The 25,634-nt window shown below is 44.2% G+C and overlaps 1 protein-coding gene across 1 annotated transcript in view; it reads left to right on the top strand.

The window, feature by feature from the left end:
• The window catches only part of LOC122923590 (very-long-chain 3-oxoacyl-CoA reductase-like), a 68,629-nt gene that overhangs the window by 27,986 nt on the left and 15,009 nt on the right, over positions 1–25,634 (top strand). Inside the window, exons 3-6 of the mRNA XM_044274448.1 lie at positions 9,467–9,542; positions 13,820–13,930; positions 16,395–16,462; positions 24,466–24,510. Coding sequence (XP_044130383.1) covers positions 9,467–9,542; positions 13,820–13,930; positions 16,395–16,462; positions 24,466–24,510 — 300 coding nt within the window. The remainder of the gene's footprint in view (positions 1–9,466; positions 9,543–13,819; positions 13,931–16,394; positions 16,463–24,465; positions 24,511–25,634) is intronic.

Below are 25,634 nucleotides of genomic sequence, written 5' to 3'. Positions count from 1 at the left end.
GCAATAAGTCTAGGGCCATCAATCACTGATAACACTAAACTGATGAGCGGTAAAAGCTTTTAAAGCGTCGCTTAAGGCCAATTTTGGGTATGGTAGTTTTCTGCGATTTCGCGGGTGCGCGCAATTTTAAAGCTTGCCATGTTTGGTGTCTATTTACCCGACGTGACCCCGACTTTTATATTTTACTAAAAAACTGGGTAATAATAAATGTTTTCTAACATAATGTTAAAAAATACTTATTTTTTTCAACATTTTCTGTAATTTTTCCTAATTATAGTAAAAAATAAAAACCCCAGTGGTGATTAAATACCACCAAAATAAAGCTCTATCTGTCCCCAAAAAATAGTATAAAATTTATTTCAGTACAGCGTTGCATGACACAATAAACGTCAATGAAAATACCGCAGCGCTGAATACTGAAAAATGGCCTGGGCAGGAAATGGTTAAGAAACACTCTATTTAACCGCCTCGGACCGCCTAACGCAGATGTGCGGTCCGGAGGCGGCAGCGCTGCGCACAGTCACACATATACGCGTCATCTCGCGAGACGCGAGATGACGCGCTTTGCCGGCCCGCGCATGCGGAGTTCGGGCCGGCATTTCGTCGAGGAGTATTTCGTCAATCAATGATCGTGGCTGGCAAGCTGATGATTTTTTAAAAATCCAATCAGAGTGCCAGATAGCAGATCATATTTGTAAATATGATCTGTTATATGGCTGCCTGCTCCTCTGCTGGTTCTTTTCGTCAGTTGGATCCAGCAGAGGAGCAGGCTACACAGTGAGTACACTAAACACCTCATACTAGCCCCAGATCACCCCCCTGAACCCCAATTAACCCTTTGATCACCCCTTTGATCGCCCCTGTCAATCACTAGTGAAAGGAAAAAAGTGATCAGTGTAAACTGTCACATTTTTTTTTCACTGGTATTGACCGTTAGGTTTTAGGTATAGTTTAGGCCCCTTGGTTAGGTAGTTTAGGAATCGGTTAGCGCCCAGCCCACCGCACCGCAGTCACTGATTCGCTGATTAGCGTATCGCTAATCAGCATTTGTACTTTTATAGTATCTGGAAGTGATCAAAACTGATCACGGTCAGATCTATAATAGTACTAGTGTCACTTTAGTTCGCCCTCCACCCAAAACGCAGTGTTTGCCCGATCAGGCCTGATCGGTCGCCCACATGTGCGTTCACCCACGCCCGCCCCACCGCAGTGACAAAATAAATTTTTTTTTGATCACTGCACAATCACTTTACACGCGCTGCGGCGATAAAAAAATCAGTTTTGATATTTTTTATCAACCGCAGCGGCCTCCGGTACTTCGCTAGCCTCCCCTTTGTAAGACAGGCTTGCTTTTTTTTCTTGGGTAGTCTCAGGGAATACCCCTAAATTTAGTTGCCCAAAATGTCTAACAGGGGGTATTCTTCTGAAGAGGCCTACAGGCTTCTGACCCAGTCGGATGAGGAATGGGAACCCTCATCTGATGAATCCAGCGGGTCAGAATACGAACCTGTAGAAAGCAGTGGCTCTCTGACCAGACGCTGGTATAAGAAGGTGTCTGTATATTTAATTCAATTGGCTCTGTATAATAGTTTTGTTCTCTACAGTAAGGCTGGGAGAACTGGATCCTTCCTCAAATTTCAGGAAGAGATCATCGAGAACCTCCTGTACCCAGGAGGTTCCGTGGCCCCATCCACCAGTGTAGTTAGCCGTCTACACGAGCGACATTTCCCCAATGTCGTTCCTGGTACCTCAACCCAACAGTCACCCCGAAAAAGATGTTGTGTCTGTAGCAGGAGTGGAATAAGGCGTGACACCCGCTATTTCTGTCCTGACTGTCCTGACCACCCTGCCCTATGCTTTGGAGAGTGTTTCCGGAAGTACCACTCACAGGTACACTATTAGCATAGGGATCATCTCACCAGGACAGGCACACAGGGCTATTAGGGCCCATTCACTCACACAGCTGCTGCAAACGTCTCCTTTCACCTGGGACAAAGTGCATAACGCACTTCGCCACATCTTTGGGCGATTTGCGCTTTGCACATTGACCCATGGGGAAGGAGAGGTTTGTTCTATAAAGGTAAAAAAAAAAAAAAAAAACACCAGTAAGCAAAAAGGTTAATGTTCAGTTAAAAAAGTTAAAGTTTATATATTCTGTTCCAAAGTTAATAAAATTATTGCCTTGCGGCCTGGTTTTTTCTTTTCTTTTTTTTTTACCTTCCAGGTGGACCAACCGATCGACTAGCTGCAGCACTGATGTGCATTCTGACAGAAGCATTGCGCTGCTGTCAGATTACACGCAAGTCAGTGTATGCGGCGCTGCAAGACGGGATTTCTCCTCTGCAGTAACAGATACGTTTGCCGAGGCATACGAGCTGAGGAGGAGGCGGCGTTCCTATGCTTTGGTAAACACTTTGTATATAAAAAAAAAAATCCCGGCAATGATTTATTCATCCACATGTGGGGTATTTATACTGCCCTGGCTTTTTAGGGGCCCAAAAGCGTGAGAAGAAGTCTGGGATCCATATGTCTAAAAATGCCCTCCTAAAAGGAATTTGGGCACCTTTGCGCATCTAGGCTGCAAAAAAGTGTCACACATCTGGTATCGCCGTACTCAGGAGAAGTTGGGGAATGTGTTTTGGGGTGTCATTTTACATATACCCATGCTGGGTGAGATAAACATCTTGGTCAAATGCCAACTTTGTATAAAAAAAATGGGAAAAGTTGTCTTTTGCCAAGATATTTCTCTCACCCAGCATGGGTATATGTAAAATGACACCCAGCATGGCGAGTTCCTAGAATTTTTTATTTTTTGTCGCAAGTTAGTGGAATATGAGACTTTGTAAGGAAAAAAGAGAGAAAAAAAAATCATCATTTTCCGCTAACTTGTGACAAAAAAAAAAAATTCTAGGAACTCGCCGTGCCCCTCACGGAATACCTTGGGGTGTCTTATTTCCAAAATGGGGTCACTTGTGGCGTAGTTATACTGCCCTGGCAATTTAGGGGCCCAAATGTGTGAGAAGAACTTTGCAATCAAAATGTGTAAAAAATGGCCTGTGAAATCCGAAAGGTGCACTTTGGAATATGTGCCCCTTTGCCCACCTTGGCAGCAAAAAAAGTGTGACACATCTGGTATCGCCGTACTCAGGAGAAGTTGGGGAATGTGTTTTGGGGTAACATTTTACATATACCCATGCTGGGTGAGAAAAATATCTTGGTCAAATGCCAACTTTGTATAAAAAAATGGGAAAAGTTGTCTTTTGCCAAGATATTTCTCTCACCCAGCATGGGTATATGTAAAATGACACCCCAAAACACATTCCCCAACTTCTCCTGAGTACGGCGATACCAGATGTGTCACACTTTTTTGCAGCCTAGGTGGGCAAAGGGACCCACATTCCAAAGTGCACCTTTCGGATTTCACCGGTCATTTTTTACACATTTTGATTGCAAAGTACTTCTCACACATATGGGCCCCTAAATTGCCAGGGCAGTATAACTACGCCACAAGTGACCCCATTTTGGAAAGAAGACACCCCAAGGTATTCTGTGAGGGGCATGGTGAGTTCCTAGAATTTTTTATTTTTTGTCGCAAGTTAGTGGAATATGAGACTTTGTAAGAAAAAAATAAAATAAAAAAATAATCATCATTTTCCGCTAACTTGTGACAAAAAATAAAAAGTTCTATGAACTCACTATGCCCATCAGCGAATACCTTAGGGTGTCTACTTTCCGAAATGGGGTCATTTGTGGGGTTTTTCTACTGTTTGGGCATTGTAGAACCTCAGGAATGATGACAGGTGCTCAGAAAGTCAGAGCTGTTTCAAAAAGCGGAAATTCACATTTTTGTACCATAGTGTGTAAACGCTATAACTTTTACCCAAACCATTATTTTTTTTTGCCCAAACATATTTTTTTTTATCAAAGACATGTAGAACAATAAATTTGGCGAAAAATTTATATATGGATGTCGTTTATTTTGCAAAATGTTACAGCTGAAAGTGAAAAATGTCATTTTTTTGCAAAAAAATCGTTACATTTTGATTAATAACAAAAAAGTAAAAATGTCAGCAGCAATAAAATACCACCAAATGAAAGCTCTATTAGTGAGAAGAAAAGGAGGTAAAATTCATTTGGGTGGTAAGTTGCATGACCGAGCGATAAACGGTGAAAGTAGTGTAGTGCAGAAGTGTAAAAAGTGGCCTGGTCATGAAGGGGGTTTCAGCTAGCGGGGTTGAAGTGGTTAAATAATAAAACACAAAACAGACATTAAGCAGTACACTGCATTTATAAAAAAAAAAGAATTTACTTACAGAACAAAGTTTTTACATCTGCTGCCTGCTTCTGCGGATTCTTGCCCTCCTTTGTCTTCTCAGTGCGCATGGCATATGAGCTCCTGCTCCTCATCCCTGCTCCTCATAGCAAGGCAAGGACAGCCTCCCACGTGTCTTTCCGGCAGAATCCGCCTGTGGCTTGCCAGGCTGCCAGTATACATTGTCCAGATTTAAAGATGGCCCCCGCGCTGTTGCTGAGCGGCGGCCATCTTAATGATTAATCCACAGACTGCCAGTGACACTGTTACTGCAGCCTGTGCTGCCTGGCTAAGCCGACAGCTGTTGCTGATCCATCCGCGGGGCGCACAGCGCACAGTAAAGATGATCTCCGACTCCTGATTCCGCCTGTGGACTGGCCTGCCAGAGCCCAGAGTGCCAGTACTTTGTACTGGCGGCCATCTTAATGCCAGTACTTTGCCGAGCGGCGGCCATCTTAATGAGTCATGATCCATAGATAGACTGCCAGTGACACTGTCACTGCTGTGAGCCGACAGGTTGGTAAACTGTCAAGCGCCCGCACGGAGGGGTGCCGCGCCCGCGGGCTATTATAAACAAGCTTTTAGGACTGAATGTGTGCTGGTCACCAGGTGCCCATGTTGCTATGGCGCCCTGTGCGACCGCACAGCCCGCACACCCCTAAGGCCGGCCCTGAGGGTTTCCATGGTAGGGACAAAAAAAGGAGAGGAGAGAGAGGGCAACCTTGTCTTGTCCCATTAGATATCCAAAATGGAGAGGACAAGGTGCCAATAACTCTTACCATTGCCAAGGGGCACGTATAAAGGTCTGAAACATACATTATATGTTACATACATTACAAAGACTTCTGGAAGACCAAACTTGCGCAGAGTGGCAAGCATATAGACCCAGTCGATCCGGTCGAGCGCTTTTTCAGCATCGGTAGATAATAATGCTAAGGGAGATTTTATCAGCCGGGCCAGCTGGATAAAGTGCAGGACTCTTAAAGTCTATAAAAACCCACCTGCTCAGCGTTGACCAAGGAGGGGAGGAACTGGCTAAGGCAGTTTGCTAGAACTTTAGCGTATATTTTAATATCCACATTGAGCAGAGAGATTGGGCGATAACTCCCACAAACAGCCGGGTCCTTTCCCTCCTTGGGCAAGACCACAACATGGGCCCCAGAGTCTGAGGAGAAAATGCATTGTCAGCAATCCGGTTTTAAAAGCCGAGAGCATACGAGGGATGAGAATGTGCTGGAATGATTTGTAATACATAACTGTTAACCTATCGGGGATGGGGCTGTTGCCCATAGGAGAGTCTTTTAGAGCCTTTTGCAATTCAGGAAGCATTGTGTCACATCCCGGGATGGAACAGATAGTGAGTGGACGAAGGATTGTATTTTCTGTTGTCTAGTCTGTAGGTCTTTCTCAGCTTCCCCAGATCTCAAGTTGTACAGGGCCTCATAGAAAGTTCTAAATTGTTCTGCTATAGCTGCTGTGTCTGTAGCGAACTGTCCAGTAGAAGCTCTGATAGACTTAACATAAACTTGTTCCTGAGTCCACTTGGCCATGTAGGCCATAAGCATGTAGCCCTTGTTACCATGCAAGTACATAGCATGTTTGGCATAAAGGTAAGCTTTAGAAGCTTTTAAGTTGAGAAGTTGTGTCAGTTTTTCCCTCTGGAAGTTAGCTCAGCATTGGTGGCAAGAGCTAGAGTTATCTTGTGTCTCTTGCCTCTCTAAGGTTTTGATGCATTTAAGAGTAGATTCCAGCTCCTCCTTCCCTACGCTTCTTAACATGTGAGCCCAGAGATATGAGTTCTCCTCTCACTACAGCCTTATGGGCTTCCCATACTACTGTCTGGGAAATGTCAGGAGACACATTGTCGGAGAAATAGTGTTCCAACAAGTTGGCGATGCAAGTTTTATGTGAGGGTTCATTGGGGAGCGTCTCATTGAGGCGCCAGGTGAAGGTATGAGAGGGGAGAGATGTAACCATCAAAGCAAGCGAGATTGCATCAGAGTAGTATGTATAATCCCTACCAGAGGGGTTAACTATACGCCATGAATCAGTGAGTTTCTTGGAAATCATGGCTGATTTTGAATGCTCTGAGTTTTCTATATGACACATGGTGAGTGGGGTTAGAGGAATTGAGTAAGGGGTCTAGTGTGATATTGAGATCACACCCCCCCCCCCCCTCCCCCAATACGCAGATCCCCTCCTGGAAAGACTGCAAAAGCTGAAGAACATTAACCAGACAAGGTACCTGTTGCACATTAGGTGCATATGCAGCTGCAAGTGTGACTGTCATGTTTGCTATTTGGCCCTTCAGGAACAGGAATTTGCCATCGGGATCTGTGAGACTGGATGTCAGAGTGAAGGAGAGCAATTTTTTTTTCATGGCAATGGTTACATCTCTGGTTTTGGAGTTAGGGTAGCAGGAGTGTAACCATTGTGAAAAGTAAGTCTTACTTAGCGTAGGAAGCTTACCCTGTTTAAAATGGGTCTCTTGGAGAATTGCTATATCTTCGCAGAGTGACCTGAGCAGTTGAAGCACCCGAGATCTCTTAGTAGGCAAGTTCAATCCCCGCATTAATACCTACTCGAGGCTATAAGGAGAAAAAGTAACACAATTTTAATACTTTTTAATTAGAATAGAATATCACAAAGTGAGTGTTTGCTCCTCCTTTCTCCAGGAACAGTGGAGAGCTCAGGAGGGCACCTCTTGCAAAAGACAAGAAACTAAGAAAAGACAAGAATTGCAAAAAGATAAATCTAGGTTAATATATAACCACAAGGTGGTAGGAGTCGTGGTGCCAGGAATTAGCTTCATAATACAGACAAAGCAAAGGAGAAGGACTGGAGGAGCAATGGAGACATAGAGAACAAAGTGGAGGAGGGGGAGGAGGGGTAAAGCTTCAGAGTGCAGTGTCATTAATGAGTCTGAGTCATCATCAACAGTAGTAAGGAGCAGGTTAATATGTTAGGGTTTAAGTGAATGGAGCTCAGTCCTGAGTTGCAGCAAGCCTCTTCCATCTCTTCTGTGTCTTCCAGGGGCGGATGGTAGGAAGGCGCGAAAGGTCAGCCACGTCGGGAATGGGGTCCCAAGAAGGGACCAGCAAAGGATTCAGATTGAGTAGACCATATACAGGGATCAGGTCGTCCAGGGTGCGAACCACTTTGTGCGATCCCTGAAGGGTAAACTCAAGTCCAAAGGGAAACAGCCACATATAAGGAGTGTCTTTTTTTCCTATAAGATCTCAATAAAAGGTTTCATCTTGCGACGTTTGGACAGTGTGATAAGTCCTGAAAAATCTGTATGGGAGAGCCTTCAGAGGAGAGTTCCTTGTCACCCCTGATAGCCCTCAGGATAGTATCCCTATGATGGGAATTAAGAACCTTGCATATTATCAAACTAACAGAAATAGCGTGGTGTTCAACAGGCAGGAAATGCTCAAACCAGTATGCAGTTATGCACATATATACAGGGGAGCAAATCCTGCACTTGTGGCCCGTTGCTAATGGCGATCCCCAGCAAAAATGCATACAGTGGAGGATGCCCGCAGCGAACCACAGGTACCACAAGAGACATTCTACACAAGAGAGCAATTGTGTGGATGTGATAAACAGTATAACAATCTAATAACAAGGACAGGTGCACTCTGCGATCTTACTAAGCCCTCAAGCTGGTGTTAAAATTGAGAGATTAGCAAACATATCCTACTATGAGGACATGTCTGAGCCCGAGCACCGTGCCAAGGTTTCTCTATAAACTAGCTGGTGGGAGGAGCTATAAACTAGCTGGGTGTCGTTAGGGGCGGTGATAGAGGAGTGTCTATGTAACTAGCTGGTGGGAGGAGCTATAAACTAGCTGGGTGTCGTTAGGGGCGGTGCTGGAGCAGTGGCAGAGAAAGGAAAAGTGCAGTGTGTGAGTATCGCAAGCTCTACAGCAATATACGTCACAGGAATGTGCAGTGTGAGAGTGTATTACAGATCACCTCATCAATACAATGCACAGGAATGTGCAGTGTGTGAGTATATCATAGCCAACCCACTGCTTTCCCATAGGGAAGGAGGCTATTGCGCATGCGTGGCTTCATAAAGATGCTTTGAATCAATGCATTTCTATGAGGAGTGTTTAGCGTGAATGCCAGTGTTGCACGTTGTACAACACTGGACTAGGAAGCCCCTCTAGAGGCCGTCTGATGAGTGGTCACTACAGATGTTCCTTGGCAGTAATGTAAATACTGACTTTTTATCTGAAAAGGCAGTGTTTACATTAAAAAGCTTATAGAGACATTCTATAGCCACTAGAACTACTACGTTTAGCTGTTGTGGTTCTGGTGACTATAGTGTCCCTCAATATAGAGAAAAAAAAGAATCCGCACAAAAGTATCAAATAAAATGGCTGTATCATTATTCTAAAAATTGAAAAAGCCCAACTTTTGATTATATATTATATAGTATTTTGCACATTACTTTTTTTTTTTTAGAATGTGCAGATAGTACTGTAAAATTGAAGCGCTGATTAGTTTTCAATGTGAGTCCTTCACTATGCAAGCCATGCCGCTCGCATAGTGAAGGATAGGATCGGGACACACACGGAGGCGGTGGAGTGGAGGCAGTGGTCAGCGGGGCCTGACGGGGTCCCCGGTCCATTCCCGAGTGCCCGAATGGTCAATCCGCCCCTGTAAGTTAGGGCTAGACAAGTCTGGAAGCAACTTACTCCCCTCTCCCCACTGAAAACACATGCAAGCTTGGTCGAGCTGAACATACTAGGAAGTGTACAGCCAGCTTAAGTGTATAAGTCTAAGCTCTTCCATAATAGGTCATCAATATTACAAGCCCGGCGAACCCCTTTAATGCAGGGTCGGAGGTCCTCTGTTGTGGCGTTACATAGGATACATCAGATAGCACTGTCAGGTCACTATATTCTATCTACAAGTTAATGAGAGAATCTCAACGGCAGTAAAAGTTTTAGTTTTCATTTTCATAGACAAGGCACACATTCTTGTAAATCTGGCCATGACAACCCACCCACCCACTAATGCTATTCTATTGACTTAGTTTTTATCATTTCGGTAATGTGTATCATAACTATGAACTAGCATATAAATATTGTATCCAGAAATTGTTGTATTTTTCATTAACAACGCCTGACTTCTTCATTTTTAGCTTGCAAAGCGAGGCCTGGATGTTGTCCTGATAAGCAGAACCCTAGAGAAACTAAAAAGAGTGGCTGCGGAGATAGGTAAAGTCAGAGGTTAATTAAATTACATATAAAATAGCGTGACCTTGAAGGGGTTGTCCCACGAAAAATGGTCTACATTTTTCAAACCAGCACCTGGATCTGAATAACTTTGTACATGCATGTAATTAAAAAATGAAGTATCGCCACTGAACTCTATCTGTACTGCACCACCTGCAGTTTGTTCTTTTTCCAAATTCTCTGTCCTGCTCACCGAGGTTGACATACAGTACATGCTCAGTTCCATCCATCAACTGCCACCAGCTGCAGCATTAAGGACACCCCCCTGAGAATGTACACACCCCCTAAGCTGCCAGCTTTGAGCAATGAATGGGGAGATCTCTGGGTCCATGTGAGGTACAGGGCTGGTTCTAGCTTTGTTAGAAAGAGATTGGCATGTAGTAGACGATGTCTGGTTTTCATTTTTTACATTAATCATGGATCTATGCATTCAAGACTTGGGAGCAATGGTGCAAATTTCACCAAATTGTGTAAATTATCACAAAGTTAGAGCACACTAGGTCTGTTAGACACATTTTACATCCTTACACCACCCTATAGATGGTGTACATGTATACATATATAGTATACTATTCCAAATGATAAAAAATTAAAAAATTTACAACCCCATCGTGTCAAATGGCAAAAAAGCTATAGATATAGCCAGGGGCATACACAGAAATCATTGGGTCCCATAGCAAGAATCTGAATTGGGCCCCCCTAACTCCACCCACTACCCACCCCTGGACTGTTCCACATCTAAACTCCTTGCTGCTGATGCTTAGGGCTCATTCACTCGACCGTATGAATAGGTTTATATCCATTATGCAACTTTGCAGAACGAGTGCGGACCCATTCACTTCAATGGGGCCGCAAAAGATGGGGCCATGTGCTGTCCGCATCCGTTGTTCTGTTCCGCGGCCCTGCAAAAAATATAGAGCATGTCCTATTCTTGTCCGCAATTGTGGACAAAAATAGGCATTTTCTATATAGGACTGGCCCTGTGCGTTCCACAAAATGCAAAATGCACATGGCCTGTATCCGTGTTTTGCGGATCCGTAATTTGCGGATTGTAAGACACAGCACGGTCGTGTGAATGCACCCTTAGTGTGCACTAGGCCTCCCTCCACTTCATGGTGCCTGAGTTGGGATGGGCACACTCTATATGACCAATTCAACAGCAAGTAAAGTTCATGGGGGGCTGGAGCACACTGTCCTGAGTCCTCTGTATAATAATTACACCTGCTGCCTAAAATCACTTTACACGCTGCCCCCGACATGTTTCACCAGATAACCTGGGGCATTCTGCCCGGAGCCCCTGAGGAAACATGTCGGGGGGCAGTGTGTAAAGTGATTTTAGGCAGCAGGTGTACTGGTTATCTAAAGAATATTAGGAAGTGGATGAATTATGTAGCGCAGGGATAGAGGAACAGCGAGATCACAGGAATATATGGACATAGTTTATTCCCTGCAATTGCTACATTACATTGTGACACAGCTGATAATTTTATTTAGTCAGTAGATGTTTATACCTATAAGCAATAATAAAGGTTATGTTTTAATATGTAGCAAAAAAGGCCCTTTTGGTCTCTTTGACCAAATAATAATGACCCTACAGAACAGTGTCCTCCCAACCCCACAGGAACTCTGCTTGCTGCTGCTCTCTGTCTTCCCCCCTTGAACTTTTTTTTAAACAGAGTTACTGGCACTCACTGCTGTGCTGACTGTGGTCAGGTGGCATTGGCACACCACAGGGGCAAGTGTTGCTGCCTGCCGAGGCGGCGGCAGTGATGCTGGGGCAGGGCTGTTGGAGTCCATTCTCTTCTCTGGTCCAGTGGGTGGCTGACTGAGGCAGGCAGAGCGCATGAGCGCGGTATACAACTGCTGCCCGCGCCCACCTGCACAGTTCTGTCAGCTGAGCCGACTAGCCAATCAGTAGCAGGAGCTTTGCACTGCTAAATGCTGATTGGCCAGTGCAGTGCCCAGCAGACAGAAGAGAGCGTTTTGCTGGAATGTCACTGGCAGGGTCACACAGGGAGTAACATCAGTGTGAGTTGTGTACACAATGGGGGAGGGGGCCCTGAGCAGAGGGAAAGCAGGGCCCGGGAGTCAACGGAAGACAAGCCTGCTGTGGGCCTGTGCCAATGCCCGACAGCGATCTCGATCATAATATATAAACTAAGTCTCAAAAGAGAAAAAAGAATACCGAAAAAGGAGCCGCACATCTACAAAATGTACAAGTTTATTTAGGTAACAGACACAGCATAAAAAAGTTTAAAATCGTTGTATACAACAAATCCGGGCCATGTAAGCCGTGTATCGGCGCATGCCCATCTGAATCACCACAATTTCATGTATGAACCCCCACATCCATCAGCATATCATAATATAAAGTGCATGAAATCCATCAACAATGAATAAGAGTTAATAAATACTTATCATGGTATTGGCATGATGGGGGGTGTCTGTGGCGGTCAGAAAGAAAGCCCCACGCGTATCTGCAGACGTAGGGGACAGGGCCTTCTAAGCACTCCAGGACCCCCCCCCCCCCCTTACCCCGGCACGGGCCCCATAGCAGCTGCGTGGTCTGCCTATATTGGCGGTATGCCACTGGATACAGCAGACCTTGTCTTTACCTGCATGGCATGCCAAATGGACATTTATGATATGATGAACCTTGTTTAACAAATGCTACATATGCATGTGCAAGTGTCCCTCTTTTGGAGTTACCATAGACATACAGCAGCGGCGAGCAAGAAGGGAGACAGGAGATGGCACTTGCACACTGTGCACGCCATCTCCCCACACAGCTGATCGGCGGGGGTCCGATCTGATATTGATGACCTATCCTGAAGATAGGTCATCAATATTAAAAAGCCCGGACAACCCCTTTAAGGATCAAAGAGGGACAGAGGGACTTGGGTCAAAAAGAGGGACTGTGACTCCAAAAGAGGAGTGCCAGCTGATCTGCAGGGGTGCCGGGTGTCAGACTCCAGGCCCGGGGCATAACTATCACAGCGGCAGACCATGCGACTGCTATGGGGCCCAGGGTAAGAAGGGGCCCAGTTGGGATCATCTCCTCTTCTACTGGGAGTGAAAACTTGGCCAGGACTCTACCTTCTAAAGAAACAACTTTTAGCAAATGAGGCAGTGGAGAAAATGGTCCAAGGGTCATTGAAAAGGGGATTAGGCAGAAACCCTTCTGTCCTGTGTGGGGGGCCTGGTTTGATCCTTGCTATGGGGCCCTTACTTGTCTATGTACGGCACCGCCCCCGCCGCTCTGATGTTGATTACCTATCCTAGGATAGGTCATCAGTATTAAAAAGCCTGGACAACCTCTTTAAATGTCTCTCTTTTTGACTGGGGCATTAATACATAAATGTGCATTGATACATTTAGTAAATTGCTCCTAACTAAACTATCTGTAAGGTTTCTACCTGTATATTAGACCAGAACTTTATTATTTTGTGCTAATTGGACCATGAAATATCTATAATCTGATGATTTATGTGCTAATATTCAAATGGATAATGAAGTGCAAGGAAAAAAATTGTCCCAGGGGCTCCACATGCTGAAAAAATAAAGGAACTTGCACTCATCTAACCGATCCCCAGCTGCTGCAGTTCTGATGGAGTCAGTAATTATGCTTTGGGCGGAGTTAGGCCCCCTGCACACGAACGTGTGTGACCCGTGCTGCAGCCCGCAAATTGCGGGCCACAATGCACGATCGCCGGCTGTAGGTCAGCCGCATCGGATCGCGGACCCATTCACTTTAATGGGTCCGTGATCCGCCCGTTCCACAATATGATAGGACATGTTCTATCTTTTTGAGGAACGGAAGTACGGGACGCAACCCCACGGAAGCACTCCGTAGTGCTTCCGAGGGGTCCCGTTCCATGCGGCCGTTCCGCAATTCCAGATTTGTGGACCCATTGAAGTGAATGAGTCCGCATCCGTGATGCGGAATGCACACGGAACTGTGGCCGTGTATTGCGGGCCGCAATACGACCACGGATCACACACGTTCGTGTGCAGGGGGCCTTAGAGGCGTGGCCTAGTATGTGATCTGCGCCGCACATATTGTCCCTCTTTGTGATTTTGAGTTGGGAGGTATGCTTATGTAGGTTCTGATTTTGAAATAGCAGATATGCAATATGGTAACTTGCTACCGCCATGTTTTACATCTAGTTGCATGCTTTTACCATTTCTGCATGTAGATGTGATGCAGATACTACATGTCGTAATATACTTGTATACAATGTTACAATATTTATTGGCAGAGAAAGAATCTGGACGCAAGATTAAGTATATACAGGCAGACTTTACAAATGGATCAGACATCTACCATAGGATTCAAGAGGAACTAAAAGGCTTGGAAATCGGAATTCTGGGTAATAAACCTGTGTACTGCTTTATAAGCTTGACTGAAGATAATAAAGACTTGTCCCCTTTACTGTATAATAGTATTCATCAATATCTTTTCATAAAATTCTGCTCTGTGCTGTTCCTGTCATTCCTCATAGAATTTGATGAATTCATCTGGGGTATATGTCTCTGTCAAATCAATACTGCAAATGTGTCAGATCGTGTAGGGACATACCTCTTTGACAATGTGAATGGTAATGCCAATATGCCAATTTATTTACAGATTTCTAGTAGTAATAATAGAGTTGTCAAAAAAGATGCTTCACACTTCATCACTATGATATGGGGGATACAAGTAAATACTATAACGGGCATGTCAAGAGAAATGACCGGTCTTATTTAATCTCTGGAATGTTAAAGGGTATCTGTCAAAAGTCATGTGTCTGTGCAAAGGCAATTACTGGAACCACCTCAATTCTTAATGGGTGTTTGCGTGCACACTACGCCGTATGTATTTTGCGGTCCGTGTGCTTTCCGCATCTGTATGTTCCTTCCACAAAGGGAAGAACATGTCCTATTCTTTGGCTGCAAAATGCTGTCCACGGACCCATTGAAGTTAATGAGTCTGCAAAAAAAACTGATACAACACGGACGTCATCTGTATTTTGTGGATCGCAAAATATGGTACATATGATCATGTGTAGGGCTCTAGCTAGCGACTATTTTTGTAATTGAGTATTCTATCGATTAATCCAATGATTAATCGAGTACTCAATAACAAAATACTAATAACAAAAAACTAAAAGAACATTTTTCTTTATAAAAACTCATCAGACGCTGTGCCATCAGCTTCCCCCCATGCCATTAGGCTCCCCCCCAGTACCATCAGGTTCCCCCCATGCCATCAGCCCCCCCCAGTGCCATCAGCTTCCCCCCCAGTGCCATCAGCTGTGCCCTCAGTGCCAGAGCTGCCCCTCAGTGCCATCACTGTCCCCTCCTAGCCATGTCCCCAGCTCCAGTGCAATGAAATACTTACTTCTCCTGTAGGAGCGCCGCTCCACAGCTCGTCCATCTTCTTCTCCGTGTGCTGCACTATCCTCCTGACGTCACACAGCGTCGGGTCATAGTGCGCGCTTATGTGAGTAATAGGTGATTAATAGCAAGCCCTTCACTCACGTTCCCTGGTCACATGACACAAAAAAAATCCTCAATGCAAAAAATTTGCATCAAGGATTTTTTTGTGTCGAGTTACTCAATTCAATCAAGTAATCATTTAAGCCTTAGTCATGTGCATGAGGCCATAGGGTCCATTTACACAGGTTAGTTACAGCCCCTAAGATCAGTGACACAATCGCCCTACAGATGAGCGTTTGCTCGTTTGTCAAGTGATTGATGGCCCATCACATTCACATAAGCCAATTATCGGGCACAGGCATTTGCACAAGTGTTTGTTTCCTGAATGTGTAAGGGCTCATTCAGATTGGCCATCTTCAAGTGTATAACCGACAACACCAGGACTGAACACTGACCAATTATAGTCAATAGGCCAAATCACATGTGCAATTTTCCACATGGACCATTGCTCCTTGCAGAGAAAATCACAGCGTGCACCATGTAGATGTGATTTTCCTACAATTCTCACCCTTCTAGTGAATAGGTGCAGAAGTAAAAGTGTTCCCTATGCGGAACTTTTAAAAGAATCTTCAGCTGTAAATTTTTCCATTATAGTTTTTCTGGGTATGTTTCACTCTTGGGTTTGACTTACAGATACTGATGCAAAATACTGCAGTGTAGAAGTGGACTTGGGCTTCGTCCGCATCTGCGGTAGGGCATCCCAGTATACTGTTCATGCAGCAGTATTTTTCAGAGAAAAAGCCGGCACACGTTCTAAAAACCGATTGATTCCATTATAGTGAACGGATATCTGGCGGTACTCTGTGGTGTCCGGCTATGCCAGATACAGCAATTCCGGTACCCTGCTCCTCTACCAGAACAAAGTACCGGAATGCCCTGACGCAGATGTGGATGTAGCCTTAGGCTAGGTCTACACAACGACATTTGTCGCGCGACATTTTGTTGCACCAATGTCGCGCGACAATTTTTATAATGGCAGTCTATGGTGTCACACTGCAACATGCGACATGCTGCGACTGCGACGCGACAGTCGCAGAAAATCCATTCAAGATGGATTTTTCTGCGACTGTCGCGTCGCAGTCGCAACATGTCGCATGTTGCAGTGCGACACCATAGACTGCCATTATAAAAATTGTCGCGCGACATTAGTGCAACAAAATGTCGCGCGACAACTGTTGCGCCCTATCTGTCGCGCGACTTTTTGTAGCGCGACAAATGTCGTCGTGTAGACCTAGCCTCACTCCACATACTCTGTAAGTTTTAACTGTGGACTGTTGTCACCTGTTCGCAGGATGGCATGCGTATATGACATATTAACATATGATTATTATATTATTTTGTTTTTTTACTTTCTAGTAAACAATGTAGGAATGAAACAATCAGAAGTGAGCTGTAAATTTCTGGATACACCTAACCTTGAAAAGGTACGTTCTACCTTCTGCTACTTATGAATGTTAAAACTGCTAAAGAAGCAGTTAAAAATGAGAATTCAGTTTATCTTCCATATATGTTATGCTTCTTTATAAGTAGTGTTTACTGCCTGACAAGAACGCTTAAAATTGTTAATTTATTCTGATAAAGTTCAAAATGTCGTGGCTACCCGCCAACAATACAATTCAGGCTAGGTGCAGTGGGGTAGTGGACTGTTGGTATGATATTCAGCCACTAACTCCACTAGTACCAATAATACTTCTGTGTGCAGCGCTGGGTATAATCTCCACCAGAATAACTGTGTGTATCATGGGTTAATAGGTCAAGCAGAGCTAATAGCAGCACTCACAGGGTGAGGGGGTGATTGCTTGGATGTGCGTTTGTAGCTAGCAATCATGCCCCAAACAGCTGTCACGCTCTGAGACCTAGTTGTAGGTCCCTGCTTAATGCAGCATCCACTCAACGCGTTTCTATGCTGACCAGTAGGGCAGTCTATCATCAGGAGCAGAGTGACTTGGCTCCCATTGCGTCTCACATATGGGAGAAACAGGGAATAATGCTGCACGCTGGAGGAGCCACTCGTGCAGCCAGGTAATCGCACCGCCTCCGGCTCTATGACGTCCGTAATCGCGGCCGCCGAGAGCACTCTTTACATAGATGGGGCCACTCCCACTTGGCGGAGCTACAGGCGGCAGAGATTGGACGGGGCAGAATAGAACCTCCCCGTATGCCGTCCTTCATATTATGCATAGCGCTGACGTGGGTATCATCGCTGCTTATCTGTGGATTATGGGCTACAGCAAGAAAAGGGATCTAAACAAAGGTATATCGATGAAAAGATAAAATCAATCTCCCTAATAGGGAAACGATTAATAATGACACTGTATGTAATCTTCTATTTGCGGTATACACAGCACGTAGGTCTTATTGATAACATCAGGCTGAAAATGTTGGAACATAAATGCAGCAGGTTGTTTTGGCATAATAACGGCATAGTTCATATATTGTATCTAACTGCCGCTAAAGAGCAGCAGATTTAAAGGGAACCTGTCACCGGGATTTTGTGTATAGAGCTGAGGACATGGGTTGCTAGATGGCCGCTAGCACAACCGCAATATCCAGTCCCCATAGCTCTGTGTGCAACCCATGTCCTCAGCTCTATACACAAAATCCCGGTGACAGGTTCCCTTTAATATCTAATTTAGATGAAGCTAGTATATGAAATAAAATAATTCCAGCCGCTTGGTTTGAGTCTCTGTAATGTGAAGGTCCACTGTGCTTCTTTGCGCAACAGTAGGTTGTCCACATCACCCCCTCTGGGGGAGCCCCTCACCTGTTCAATGCCTTGAAATGTGATGCAGTTGTTCACTCCCATGACATGTTGCGCAATGGGTGTGTATCATCCTGTTTGCTAGTATTAGAAAGGTGTTCCCCTATACGCCTCCGAAACTCTCTTTTAGTTTTGCCCACATATTGTTTAAGGCAAATACATGTGGCAACATACACGACACATTACTAATACAGAGTTACTCCCTTTCTTTATAAGTAGGGCACACTTTGCATCTGTGCATATTTGTTTAAATAAGGAGAGGAGAATATTATGGGGCGTAATAAGTAACCATGGGTTTCGTAGCTTGGAAAACTTGGATTGGGCCCCCACTAAGTTCAGAAAACATGAGGAGTATTTTGCTCTCCCTGATACACAAGGATAATGCTCACAGTGATGTATGTACAGGGAAAATGCATGTGAAGTTAAAAGACAGAAATAAAGAGCACAGTGATGTTACAGTACAGAGATATTGCTTACAGTGATATCAGAGTAAAGGAATAATGCACACAGTGATCTAGTATATGTGGGATATCACAGTCCAGGGAGAGTGCACACAGTGATGTCATAATATTGCCATACTATAGAGATAATAAACACTGTCACAGTACAGAAAAAGTTATATGTTTCTTACCGGATAAGTGGATTGTCGCAATCAGTGTGCCGCGGGCTAGACTGCGGTGGGGAGTCTAAGGAATCTCCCTGTTCTTCACATGTAAGGATCATGCATGTTGAAATCCAATGTACATGATCATTCCTTCCCCTGACATCAGACTTTGTTCACACTATGTTTGGTGCTTACCTTTGATTGTCATGCTGATAGTGGGCTTATGCCCATTACATACATAACATATAAAGTTACATAGTCTCCCATTGTGACAAAAAGGAAAAAGCTTACAGTATATGTTTTTGCAAGATCACCTTGCATTGAAAAGTATAGCTGATTATGCTTTTCAATACAGATACTGTACTGTACTAGTCAGCGTGGTGGCTCTTCAGAAATATATATGCTTGGCCTAAGACATTCAGAATGGAAATGATTTTCAGTTGCAGGAGGTTTGTACTTCTTAAACGAAAACAAAACATCTAATACATCAAAATTTGCGGAGCGAATGGGCCAACCATAATAGAAATGCCTATTCTTGTCTGCAAAACAGACACCAATTGGACATGTTCTATTTTTTTCTTTGCGAGCCACGGAACACAGCAACGGATGTGGGCAGCACACGGAGTACTGTCCGCATCTTTTGCGGTCCCATCGAAGTGAATGGGTCCGCATTCAATCAATTAGATGTTTGAGATTGCAGTATGCTTGCATTAGTGCTGCGGCCTTGTCACTGCTTTCTCTAGGCTGAGTGATGACAAGTTCATCGGTCATGTGGCCAAGTGCAGCTCAGACCCATTGAAGTAAATGGGGCTGAGCTGCCATACCAAGCACAGAAATTATACAATGAACAGCGCTGTGCTTGGTGAGCACAGAGAAGGTTGCCGCATACTGAGAGCGTCAGTGCCTTCTCAAACAGCTGATCGGAGGGGTCTTGGTTGTCGGACCCCCACTGATCAGATACTGATGACCTATCCAGAGTAATTGCCCAAGATACAGTAATTGACCAAGATACAGTAATTAAAAATCTCAGAGAAACCCCAGAATGATCTAACAAAAAAATGATTGTATATGTACCACTTTCTCCAGCGTTGTTCTTTGCACCACTAATCCGGTCCTCCTGGCACTTTCAAACTGCATTGCTGATATGCTGGTATAAGCATGTGACTGCTGCAGCCAGGAGCGCTGTATTTTGTAGCACAAAATGGCGTCTGCACTATATATATTATATATAGTACAGACGCCATTTTGGCCAAACATAGCAGTCTCATTTTTAAGTTCAGAATGTTATGTAATTAGTTCTTTATTTGGCATTAATGGCAGCCAAGCTCATCCCAGGGGGGTCCAGAGAGGGGTTCACCCAGCTATCACTCTCTCTGCCTCTTCCTTCACAACTGTCCCTGCCTTTGTCCCTTTCTCAGCCTCAGATCTGCCCCCCACCTCCATCAGCCTCCTATCAGACCCCCCAGCCTCAGATCAGCCCCATCAGACCTCCCAGACTCAAATCAGACCCCATCAGAACTCCTAGAATCAGATCAGACCCCCCAGCCTCAGATCAAACCTACATCAGACCCCCCCCCAGTCTCAGATCAGACCCCCATCAGACTCCCAGCCTCAGATCAGACCCCCATTAGACCCTCCCCACCCTCCATTCGCCTCCAGTCAGACCTCCTTGGCAGAATTACTTGCCCTCCCTAACAGCGCACAGTGTCAGGTCACAGGGCGTGTCTACGTGCACTACGTCCTGACACTGTACGTGTCAGGACACAGCATGAGGCCAGAAGAAGACCAGGGAAGGTGAGTACAGCCAGCGCAACGCTGTTATCATCTTCCTGTGCCTCCCGCATGCTAATGACCTCTTCCATAATAGAAGTGGTCATTAGCATTTTCACTATATGCTCTGACAGGATTCCCCACTCCTGCTCTAAAGAAATAGCTTTTATCAAATGAGGCAGTGGAAAAAATGGCCCAAGGTTCACTGAAAGGGGTTTAGGCGGAAACCTTTGTCCTGTGTGGGAGGCCTGGTTTGATCCTTGCTATGGGGCCCTTACTTCTCTATGTACCACACTGGCTGCAGCCAATCTCTGTCCTCAGCAGTTTTGTAGACAAGCGACGGCAGAAGGCCCGAACCAATGCACAGAGAACAGCAGAATTGTCATTTTGTGAGGAATACAAGTATTCACTAAAAAAATGGACATGGTGGGAATGCTTATAGGTCTCTAGGTGCAACACTAAGAGTAATCTACTTTTACGTATAAAATAATTAGAATAGTGGCCCTCCCAGAAAAAGAAATTTGAAAAATACTTTTACATAGTTGGCAGCTGTCCAGAATTTGCAGGGACTGTCCATGATTTTCAAAGATAGTCCTGGCAGATTCGAGCTGTTCTAGGCCAAAAATGGGTGAAGTTAATGCAAAACCCCACCCATAATTGGGAGGTCCTGGGTGGGTATGGCATTTCTAGTGTGAGACTTTGATGTCCTGAATTTACCAACTAATACGTTGGTATGTATGTTTTTATAAAGATAATATGTATAGTATGGATGTAAAAGATAGTAATAAAAGCGGCAAGTGCATTAGCTTAAAACATGGTACCCACAAGAAAATGGATTTGGAATAAAAAGTTGCCTAAAAAACAATTAATAAAATGTATACAAATGCCTATTATTACAGTCTAAATCCAGGAATAATTGGGCGCTAGCTGCAGTGGACCGTAATCCTTTAGTTGATCTATGAATTGCCATCAATAAAATAATATACCCAATGATATACAAAAACAGAAAATAGTCCACCAACATAAATTGTAATTAAAAATGTTATAACCTTAGTGTACCCGAAGAAGTAATCTTTCAAGGTATGTTTAAAGATGTAGATCAGGGATCAGCAACCTCCTGCACTCCAGCTGTTGTCAAACTACGACTCCCAGCATGCTCCATTCACTTCTCTGAGAGTCCTGAGAACAGCCAAGGAGCTGTGCATGCTGGGAGTTGTAGTTTCACCACAGCTGGAGTGCCGAAGGTTGCTGATCCCTGATGTAGATGTTTGAGTTGGATTACTTGAGAAATGGCATTCCACAGTGTAGGGAGAGCAGTGGATCCAGGAGATGGGTGGGAGGAGAAGATCATAACCATCACCCTGGTTTCACACCTGAGCGTTTCTCAAACGCGCGTTTAACGCGCGTTTTTTTACGCGCGTTTTTTTGCAATAGTAAACGCGCGTTTGACGCGCGTTTGTGTGATTGACTGCAGTGTCCTATGGCCACAAACGCGCGTCAAAACGCCCCAAAGAAGCTCAAGTACTTGTTTGAGCGTCGGGCGTTTTACAGCGCGTTCGTACGCGCTGTAAAACGCCCAGGTGTGAACCATTCCCATAGGGAAGCATTGGTTTTCATGTCTTGAGCGTTTTACAGCGCGTTTGAACGCGCTGTAAAACGCTCAGGTGTGAACTTAGGGTCAGTGATTGTGAGCCAGAAGCAGGAGAGAAGGCTACACAGAGATAAGGTATAATGGAAAGATTTCTATCTGTTCCGTGTTTTTGATTCACACCTGCTTTTGGTTCATAATCACTGATGGAAATCACTGACCGAACACTGGGAAAATAGTGGTCTAAAGGAAATGTGTCATTAGAAAAATGTTTTAAGTTAAACAGATTTTTAAGAATTTTGTGATTTTTATTTTTAAATTTTTCATGTCACTATATTTTTTAAAAATCCTACAATTGTTCCGTTTTCGCACTGGTCATTAAGGCTAGGTGCACATCTGTGCCTATATTTGGGTATAATATACAAACAGAATACTGGAATGGCTGGATCCGGCATATGCCAGACACTGCTGATGCCCAATGAGTCCCATTCACTTTAATGGGGTCTGTCAGGTTACAATGTGGATACTGAAATTTTGACAGATAAAATAATTGTACTTCATCCTTTATTTATGCTGGAATGTTCAACAGAGGCTCCTGCTGGAACCTCCTCCCAGATGTGTACCAAACCTAATTCTAATAATATGACGAGACTTCCTGGTCTGTGAATATCACTTCTCAGCAGTCCTCACATGTAGGATTACAATGACAGGTAATACCTAGATATAAATAGCACAGATCCATTATTCATAATAGATAATGGCCACAGCGTATCTACTCCTTCCCTGCACATTAAACTCTGGAAAGGTCACAGAACATGCCTAGAACACTCCTGCCATAGACCTAAATGAGTCTTCTCCAGTCTATTTAGGTGGTCCATGTGGCTGCTGTAAAGCACATTTTAAATGTTGTTAACAACGTAGGCAAAATGGTCGCCCCCATAATCATGTACGGAAAATAAAATTCTACAATCAGAAAATAAAAAACACATAAAAATAAAATAAAGAATCTGTGTTGCAGAAAAAATTGTTGGTGACATATTCCCTGTGTTGGGTATTGCAGCTTTCTCGTGTTCACCAATATCCATCACAATCACTCCTAAATGTAATCATAGTTACATAGTTGTAAAGGTTGGAAAAATACAAAAGTCCAACCTGTAATCCTGCTATACTGATCCACAGAACAAATCCCTGGATCAATGTCCATCTTCCTTTTTAAAATGGGCCAAAGGGAAAGGGTGTGTGGAACAAGATTTCTATACATTGTCATAAGCTTAAATGTTATTTTGAATTAAAAAGTCATCTAAACCTTTTTTGAAGCCATCTACTGTATTTGCTGTCACCATCTCCTGCGGCAGGCTATTCACCTTACTGTACAGAATGCTTGTCGCTTCTTATGACTGAATCTTTTTTTCTCCAGGCGTAGGGCGTGGCCCCTTGTTTTTTGAGGGGGTTTAACACAGAATAGCTTTCCTTGATATTTTTTGTATGATCCGTTTATATATTTGTACAGGTTAATCATGTCCCCCCTTAGACGTCTTTTTTCAAGGCTAAACAAATTCAGTTCATTTAGGCCGAATGCACACGGCCGTTTTTCACGGGACGGACGTTTTTCACGGCCGTGAGCGGTCCGTGGAACCGCGGCCTGGACTCCTGCTGAGAGCAGGAGCGCACGGCGTCATTGGTTGCTATGACGCCGTGCGCTCCCTGCTGCCGCCGCAATACAGTAATACACTGGTATAGATCATACCAGTGTGTTACTGTATTGCGGCGGCAGCAGGGAGCGCACGACGTCATGGCAACCAATGACGCCGTGCGCTCCTGCTCTCAGCAGGAGTCCAGGCCGCGGTTCCACGGACCGCTCACGGCCGTGAAAAATGGCCGTGTGCATTCGGCCTTAATCTTTGATCATAACTAAGATCTTCCAGGCCCCTTATCAATTTAATTGTTCTCCTCTGCACTTTTTCTAACTCCAGGGCATCTTTTTTATGGACTCGTGCCCAGAAATTAACCACGTATTCCAGTTGAGGCTGCACCAATGCTTTGTATAGTGGCAATATCATATTCCTGTCCCGCAAGTCCATAACTCTTTTAATACAAGACAAAATTCTGTTGGCCTTGGAGGCAGCTCACTGACATTGCATGCTGTTATTTAGTCTATGATCTACTAATACACCCAGATCCTTCTCAACAAGTGACTCTCCCAATTTTACTCCCCCCTAGGCAATGAGGGCTGACCTCCGGCACTCCAGCTGTGGGGAAACTACAACTCCCAGCATGCTCCATTCATTTCTATGCAGTTTTGAGAACACCCAAGCAAGGAGGCATTTTGGGAGTTGTAGTTTCACCACAGCTGGAGTGCCAGAGGTTAGCCATCCCTAGGGCATATGCTGTATGCAGATTATTAGCCCCCAGATGGATTACTTTACATTTATCTATATTGAACCTCATTTGCCAAGTGAAGGCCCAAACAGTAAGTTTGTCCAAGTCAGCTTGTAACGTATTAACATCTTCCATAGACTGGACCGTATTACAAAGTTTGGTGTCATCTGCAAAAATAGAAAAAAATCAGTGCTGCATGTACTGAGCTCTGCACGCAATGAAAAGGCTGCAGTGCTTCCCCTTTCATATTTATGTGCATAGTTTTTAATTCTCTGAAGATATCTTAAAATGTATACTGGATGACGTTCATTTTTGTCTTTGCCAGATGCTGGACTGTATAATAAACTGCAACATACTGTCAGCTGTACAGGTAAATATCAATGCTGTATTAACTGTATAATCAAAATCTAAATCTACATTCTCTTATATTATAAACTTAGGGCATGTTTAGTATTTATTTTATACTTTTTTATGGATGTAAAGGGTACAGTGTTTTATCAGACAGTCCATATTCACAAGAATTACAGATATGTATACATAAATTTGGCATGTGTTTTGGCATTAGGCTAGTTTCACACCTGTGCTAAAGCTATCCGGCAGAGGAACAGCCTGCTGGGGTTCACCATATCCGACCTAGGTGGATACTGCCGTTCACCACCAGACCTCATTGACTATAATGGGATCTGGTGGATATTCAACCGGACAAAAAACGGTGCAATGTAACCAAACAGCAGTGTACATTCACATTTATGGCATTTCAGTAGCAAGTAGAACAGGGCATGGTGTGTCTCAGATGGCAAAAGCCTGTGCATTAATTTCTTAAAATACCTGTGGCGTCAAAATGCTGCCTCTACCCCTAAATACCTTGATGGGCAATTTCCAAAATGGGGTCACTTCTCAGGGTTCCATTTATTATTTCACCCCGGAGCTTCTACAGTTGTCAGTACAATTGTGTGAATCACCACTTTGGTCCTCAAATGCACACGGTGCACATTAATGCCTGAGCCCTCTCATATGTTCACGCAAAAGAATAGGGCCAGGAGGAGGGTGTTTTTAAAGCCAGGAAACACAACATAATAAGAGGACTGACTTTCACAGTGGCACACAATGGGCACTGAACACAGGAATGCCATATTTGTGGAAAATGTACAATTTTCACTTGGTGCAATTTGCTGTGAATAAATTTTTGCAAAACACTGGTGGGGTCAAAATGCTCACTCTAAGGGCTCATGCACGACTGTATGTATTTTGCGGTCCCACAAAAATGGATCTGAAAAAATACGGATGACGTCCGTGTGCATTCCGTATTTTGCGGAATTAAAGTACTATCCTTGTCCGTAATGTGGACAATAATAGGATATGTTCTATTTTTTTGTGGAACGGACATATGCAAATGAAATGCACACAGAGTAGCTTCTGTTTTTTTTTTGTTTTTTTTGCGGACCCATTGAAATGAATGGTTAGACATATGGACCGCGAAAAAAACGGGCACGG

The sequence above is a fragment of the Bufo gargarizans genome, unplaced genomic scaffold (assembly GCF_014858855.1).
Source record: "Bufo gargarizans isolate SCDJY-AF-19 unplaced genomic scaffold, ASM1485885v1 original_scaffold_1767_pilon, whole genome shotgun sequence".
Lineage (NCBI taxonomy): Eukaryota > Metazoa > Chordata > Amphibia > Anura > Bufonidae > Bufo > Bufo gargarizans.
This window is presented reverse-complemented; position numbering and strand designations above follow the sequence as displayed.